General features: G+C 34.7%; 1 protein-coding gene across 1 annotated transcript; it reads left to right on the forward strand.

Annotated features, from left to right (window-relative positions):
• Positions 1-914: 914 nt before the first annotated feature.
• On the forward strand, positions 915-3053 carry LOC122060759 (MDIS1-interacting receptor like kinase 2-like). Its single transcript, XM_042623860.1, has one exon. The coding sequence runs from the start codon at positions 915-917 to the stop codon at positions 3051-3053; it is 2139 nt and encodes a 712-aa protein (XP_042479794.1).
• Positions 3054-8034: the final 4981 nt, after the last annotated feature.

An 8034-nucleotide genomic window follows, 5' to 3' on the forward strand; every position in this document is an offset into this window, starting at 1 on the left:
TGGACTTGACAATTTTTGAAACCTCTCAATTTTCTATGCGTGTAGTGGACGAAGTCCAACAGAAATAGAGGCGAAGGGAGAACTTTAGCATTGGTGTGACCATGTGATTAACAACTCATTCAGACTTTTTTTTCCTTATGTCACGATTAGGGTGGTAGAATGTAAAAACGCAAAGAAATGATGTTGTGGTAGAACATAAACATTTAGAAAATTTCAGAAGTACTTTAAGCCAATATGGATCATCCTGAATTAGACCATATCGAATAGATTTATCTCAATTTTAATCTTTTAATAAAAACCAGTTTTTTATTACGTTTTTACCCTTAGACCATAGCCATGTATTGGGATCAGATCAATCAAGATTGGAGATTGATCAAAGCTTATTAACTTGAAGAATCCAATATGAATTGTTCCCTTGAATTGTCAATCCCAATAGGGGATTATATACAACCGTTACATCTATCATTCATAATATGTTTCCTTCCTATATGAAAGATACAAAATTAAGAGTTTATATTAATGGAATATTTAGGTGGAGATAAGAATGATGAGGTGGAAAGATAAGGATGATAAGACTCCCCCTCAAGTTGGTGCGTGAAGATCCCGAACACCCTACTTGGACGTTAGAAACTGAAATTGATCTTAATCGAGAGCCTTTGTGAAGACATCAGCCAGCTGGAGGTGAGATGATATCTTGGAAGGCTGAATGAACCCTTGCTGATATTTTTCATGATGAGTTGGCAATCGATCTCAATGTGTTTCGTTCGTTCATGGAAAACAGGGTTGGCAGCAATATGGAGGGCAGCCTAATTATCATTGTACAAAGGAATCGGTGTTGGATAGACCGATTCATAATATGTCTCTATCTGTTTAACAATCAATTATTTGGTCTGGTGCCTTTAGAAATTGGAGATATGAAAAATCTGGTTAACTTGGCACTATATCGAAACAAACTCAGAGGTCCAATCCCTCATTCTTTGGCTAATTTAAGTAGACTGGAGAGCCTCTATTTGTACGAAAATCAATTATCTGGTCCAGTGCCTTCTGAAATCAGAGATATGAAAAATCTGATTGACTTGGAGCTATCTGCAAACAACCTCAGTGGTCAAATCCCTCGTTCTCTGTCTAATTTAACTAGACTTGAGACCCTCTATTTGGATTTGAATCAATTATCTGGTCCTATGCCTTCTGAAATCGGAGATATGAAAAATCTAATTGACTTGGACCTATCTTTTAATAAATTCAGAGGTCCAATCCCTCATTCTCTGGCTAATATAAGTGGACTAGAGTTTCTCTATTTGACTTCGAATCAATTATCTGGTGCAATACCTCAAGACTTTGGTAGCCAAGCATCTATTGTAGAATTTCAGTTGTACAACAACCTCTTATCTGGAAGCTTGCCTCAACAAATATGCCAAGGACAATCACTTCAAAGATTAGCGGTTAATAACAATAGACTTTCAGGTCCTATTCCGGACTTTAGAAATTGCACAAGTTTAATAAGAGTTCGACTCAACAACAACCGATTTGTAGGAAATATAACTGATAGTTTTGGTGTACATCCACAACTTTATTTAATTGATATGAATCACAATAGACTATGTGGAGAGCTGTCACCAAATTGGGGAAAATGTAAAAAATTGACGTTTCTGAAGATTTCTGGAAACAATATTAGTGGGAAGATACCACCTAAAATTGGTCAGTTAACACAGCTTGGACTACTTGGCCTTTCTTTCAACAAACTTGTTGGAGAGATACCAAAGGAATTGGGCGGCTTATCCACTTTGTTCCACTTGAATTTAAGTGGCAATCAAATTTCTGGGCATGTACCAGCTGAAATTGGCAAATTAATCAATTTGGAGGTTCTTGACCTCTCGGCAAACATGTTAACTAGATCAATCCCAGCTCAGCTTGGTCAATGCTACAAATTGTGGTCATTAAATTTGAGCTGGAATTCATTGAATGGAAGCATTCCATCACAAATTGGTGATCTAGTATCCCTACAAGTTCAATTGGACCTTAGTCATAACTCAATCAGTGGACCGATACCACCAGAGTTTGCAAAGTTGGTGATGCTGGAACTTTTGAATCTATCACACAATAGGATCACTGGCTCAATACCTCTTTCTCTTGAAGACATGGGTAGCTTAGTATCTCTTGATTTCTCCTACAATGAGTTGGAAGGTGTTGTTCCTAACAACAAAGTTTTCAGAAATGCTTCACCACAAGCATTTAGGAACAATAAAGGGTTATGTGGTGACCTTCAAGGTCTACTTCCCTGCAATCAATCTCATCGGAGCAAGGGACCGAAGAAACATGGACATAAGGTTGTCATATCCATCATTGCTTCTTTGATAGGAATTCTGTTTCTAGTACTTGCAATTATCGGTGTTTTGTACCTCTTGCGAAAAAAAGCAAAAAAAGGAAATATAGAAGCAACAACAAGAAATCATGGCAATATATTTTCCATTTGGAATTTTGATGGCCAGATTGCTTATGAGGACATTATTCAAGTAACAGAAAATTTTGATTCCAAATATTGCATTGGAACTGGAACTTTTGGGAATGTTTACAAAGCAGTGCTTCCTACTGGCCATGTTGTAGCCTTGAAGAAGTTCCACCCATTGGAAGGTGAGACAAGAGTTAATGATGAAAGCTTTAAGAATGAGATGTGCATATTAACAGAAATAAGGCATCGGAATATTGTCAAACTTTATGGATTTTGTTTGCATCCACGATGCATGTTCCTTGTGTATGAGTACATGGAGAAAGGAAGCTTAGCACGGATTTTGAGCAATCAAGCAGAGGCTATTGGGTTGGATTGGCTGAAAAGAGTAAATATTATCAAAAGTGTGGCTAATGCTTTGTCTTACTTGCATAATGACTGTATTCCACCAATAATTCATCGGGATATTTCAAGCAAAAATATACTGCTAGACATGGACCTCGAGGCTCGTGTATCTGATTTTGGCATTGCAAGACTATTAAAGCCAGACTCATCTAATTGGACGTCACTTAAAGGAACTCATGGATATATTGCTCCAGGTATGTAATTTTGTCATTGCTATGTACCGTGGTTTTTTATTGTTATTTAAGGTTTCTTTATTTTCACTTCATTATTTATGATCTAGGAATTTTTGGCTGAATTGGGTGATTGAAATCTTCGTTATCTTAGCATTGAAAAAGAAAAAGATCTCATACCATTGAGACCAAGTGCAGCAGAATTATTATAATTTGAAAATTATCTTATTTGAACTTCGAAAGATTTAGTACACAATCATCAAGACTTTATTTTAATTCCTTTTTTATTACAATCATTTTATAATAATGGATGAATGCTCTCATGTCATATTGTTATGATATTTACATGTCACACAATAAGTTCTTGTTTTTTCCATCAGTAAAACCCCTTAATTTTATTTATTTTTAATTATTATTAATGAGGCTAATGCATTATGTAAATTAGGATAAGTAAAAAATATTTAATTTAATTAATTAATTTTATATAAAATAAAGGATATCATAAATTGCTTATATGCCCTTGAATTTCTTGGTGTTCTTAAAAAAATGGGAAAAATCCTTTTGCAAACTAAGGGAAATCCAAAAGTATGAAGGGAGAAAAAGTCAAAATATAATGAAATTACTCATTTGAAGTGAAAAGAAGCCTTATATATATATATATATATTAGCTGACTTTTAGGGAAAAAAAAGAGCCCAAAATTCATTAAAAGTGATTTTTCAGTAATTTTGTATTTAATGTGTGTTTAACAACTCAAAATCTGAACAAAACCAAAATTGATTCAAAAGAAAACGATATGAACTTGATATCAAATTGAATTGCGAGCAGATCTTCCATTTTGGTTTGATTTCGGATTCCCAATTCCCACAACAAAGCCAGCTCAACTAGATCCAAAACCGGCCCCCACTGACTTTACTTTCATTCAAGATTTGAATCATATTTGCTTTGGGTCTAATGGAAAATTGTACCTTATGTTCATCATTTTGTAGGCGATTCATTGCCTTCTCTAGCAGTTAGGCTAAGGCATTGAGCTGGCCACATCCCAACTCTATATACAATATGTCTATCTCACTCTATCTATATCAAAATATATGTCATTATTGACACAACAAATTCATAATTTATACCACGCATATCATCACACTTATGTTTTTTTAAGTCCACATAATTTTAGTTCACCAGTATACACCACTGATCACCTCCACCTGACATTCACCCCAATTGTGATTTATGATAAGAGTTAATTAGTTCCAATCCAGCTCAGTCTAGCCCAACCCAATTAGGGTCAATTGAGGTCAGGTTGTATTGGGTTGAACTATCAACAGGGTTTGGCCTAGGCTGAGATATCCCAAAATTAAGAGAAAATCCCTTGCTCTACTATATTCATCATTTAAAATACATTGTTGTTTCTTGTTTCTATTTTAAAACTTATTTGTTATCCTATTTATACAGCTTCACTAAGCCTCTTTCTTTCTTCATTTGTAGAGCTTGCCTACACCATGGTTTTAACTGAGAAGTGTGATGTATATAGTTTCGGAGTAGTGGCATTAGAAACAATCATGGGAAGGCATCCAGGGGAGCTCATTTCATCTTTAACAACACTTGTTGGCCAAAAGATGCTATTAAGGGACCTGTTAGACCCATGCCTCACCTTTCCATCAGATCAAAAGATTGCAAAAGAGGTTGTTTCTGTTGTGACAGTAGCACTTGCATGTTTACATGATCACCCACAATCCCGTCCAACTATGCATCAAGTATCAAAAGAGCTACTTGTGCTCCGACCATCATTTGTGGAGCACTTTCATACAATTACTCTGGGTGACCTAAATGATAATATTGAAGTACAATAATTGAATGAATCAATTTAGAGGTATCTACGAAATTATTTTTATTATATATTGTATTATTAATCTATCATTTTTCAAACTTGAATTTGATTGAGTGATTTCACTTCTGTTGTCAACCATCTAGGCTCACCCTATTCATGGAGATTCACTTATCAAGCTCCCACTCTTGCGCAAGGGAGAGTAAAGGAGAGTCCTCTCAATTCTTATGCTATCTTCAAACAGCTTAGTGCTGCTTTTGGAGCTTAGGATGAGCTCAGCTTGGGTAGCAAATGTTTTATTGATCACACAAATTTGGAAAGAAGTCAGGTGTCTCTTAATTTCTGCAAAATTTGGACAGAATCTTAGATAAGTGTCACTTAAGCATGTGTTTAATTTGTTGCATACTATTGTAACTCATGGGACTCTTGGATTGCATCTTGAGACCTCAAACTACTTGTCTTGAACCCATCATCATTTTTTATTTTTTATTTGGTAAGACTCCTCGCAGATGGTTACCTCAAAAGCATTGTGGTTGTTGATTCTTCAACTGCTTTTTAATAGGTCATACAAGAGGGACTGAAGGTACCACACATGTTGGTGTGCTAGGGCAGGGGCAGGTAGTGGCGATAGGTGTTGGGGACAAGGGATTCGGGTAGGTTTTTTATTTTTTTTCATTTTTTAATTTTTAATTTTAAAAAAATATAAATAGATTTTACTTTTATTGGTGGTAAATGTAAGTCGCCACTTAAAAAAAAAAATAAAAAAAATAAAAAGTCAAATGAAATTCTGATAGGGGTAAATTTGGAATTTCATTGGATATAGTAAAATCATAAATTTGATGAATTAAATAGGGGTAAAATAGGTAATTCACTGTTGAAGGGTACCGAGAATCAGAAAATCACAATGATATCTCTCTATTGGTTCAAAGAAGAATAAAAGGGGGTAACATGGGGATTTTCCTTCATTGTGTAGATTGTAAATAGATTGATCTAATTGAGGGCATAAAGGTCAATGTACATTGGGTTGGGGGGGGGGGTTACCAAAACACTTTATTTGCATTAACATGCAAGGATTAAGCTGGGAGTTGTGAGGGTCATTTTAGACTTTTCTCATATACAAAATTTTGAATATAAAGGAAGGGTATGTCTTCCATTCTGTTTTTGTGTGCTAGAGATTTAACATTATTATACTTAGGAATTTTATATTGTTGAAGAAGCGCCCCTTGATCATTTGATCATCGGCCATGAGGGCATAACCATATTGTTATCTCAGTTTTGGGTTGTGACTTGCTAAATAGAGTATGGTTATTTCCATAATGAGACAAGAATTAGGTTTCCCAATTAGATTTCAAGTCTAAAATTAGAGATGATTACTTTGACCTTTATGTAATTGTCATTGGGATAAAAAATAGGGAATATTCATCAAATGTTCCTACAATAAAATTTCCATTGTGTCTTAGAAGTTGTGGTGGATGACACAACCATGACTTAGAAAGTGAAATAGACAAAGGGAGATATGTTAAAGGGCTTTTGGGGATGGTTTCCTTTCTCATATATTGAATTGTTTGATAGCGGATCCACTCTTGTACATAATTGATCCACACAGATGGAATCCATCCAAGTCCATCTCTGTGGATCAGACCATACAAGAATGATTATCGTACAAAAACCTGATCCACTCCTTTTGTCTACCATGTAGAAGACTTTCTCCAAGATTCTATTGACCAGTGAATCAATTGGCGCCTTGGCCTCATACAACATGAGATAAAATCAGCCTGTGCTCTCCCAATACATTTGAGATCAAATTGGTAGATCCAACAGGCCTAGTTACTTGTAAAGGGTTAGATGTAAAATGAAATTCTCTTTCTACCCTCTAACTCAATTGGTCCTAGTGATTTCAGGCAGTAAACACTATCATGGTTACAAATTGGTAGAACCTTTAAATCTTTCAGTTTTTATTGCGCAGGGCTTGAGAGGTGCCTCTTCATCTAAAGCTATAGCTGACCTAGTCCTAGTAGATGAAGGTCCGTCTTCTCAAACAGAGCACACGAACTGAAAGTTTGAGAAGCCGCTTGTACGAGGAATTTGGTATACCTAAACTTTCACAAATGGTTCAAAATTTGGAAAACAATCTATTTAAACATTTATAGGTTCAGCATTGGTTGCTGATTTATTTTTTCAAGGTTTTGTTAGGCTGCGTTTGGTAGTCATTCAGAAAAACGTTTCTGATGTTTTTCCTCTCTATGGGAACAAAAAAATGGAATAAAGTGTTTGGTGTCAATTTAGTGTTTTTCGATTTTTTGGAAAAAAAAAAGAGCTAGAAACGTAAAATGATGGAACAACAAAACCTTATTCTGTCATTTTGGTTTCGTTCCAAATACAAAAAAAAGTGAAAAACTAGGGAAATCGTTCCTAAAACAGGCTCACCAAACACCCTTTTTTTTTTTAAACAGAATTTTGACACAAAAACTGAAAATTTTGTTTTTGACACAAAAGGTCTTTGGAACTGAATGACTATCAAGAGCAGCCTTATACGAAAAGTCTTTCATGTGGCCCTGCTTATGGAAAATAAAACTGTTTGATCGTTTACTTCATGAAAGAGACTTAAGAAAATCATCCATAACATTTGAGAAAACAAGACACTAATTCCAACTTTTATGTGAAATTATATTATTTACTCCAATGTGAAAAGCTAAAACTAATTATGTTGAATGGGCCTACAAATATAGAACCTTTTAAAAATGTACTACATGTGTACCTTTAGCCTGGGGTTTGAGGTTTACTCTCCCCCTTTAATTCTCTTTCAACTGAAATTTTTATGAATTTAATCAGTCCTTGTAAGTCGTATTTCATTTTAGAATAATATTGGACTTTAATTTTAACATGAAATTTAAAGGTGGAAGAAGTTTAATTTCTTCTGCTGAATGAAAGAAGTTTAGTTTAATATGAGAAAGATGATTAAAAGATTGGATCAATTTTGTTGGATGGATGCTGGTTGTGTTTTCATGTTTTTGTTGATCCATGGGTTACCAATTTGAATAGGGAAATAGGAAAAATTATATATTTACTCAATTTTGGATTTTCCTTTACAAAAATACCCTCCCAAAGTTTTAGTTAACAAAAATACCCAAAATCAGGTTTGGGCAAAATAGTAACTCTCCTCATCTGTCACATACAATCAGGTATTTTT

Source organism: Macadamia integrifolia, chromosome 14 (genome assembly GCF_013358625.1).
Source record: "Macadamia integrifolia cultivar HAES 741 chromosome 14, SCU_Mint_v3, whole genome shotgun sequence".
NCBI lineage: Eukaryota > Viridiplantae > Streptophyta > Magnoliopsida > Proteales > Proteaceae > Macadamia > Macadamia integrifolia.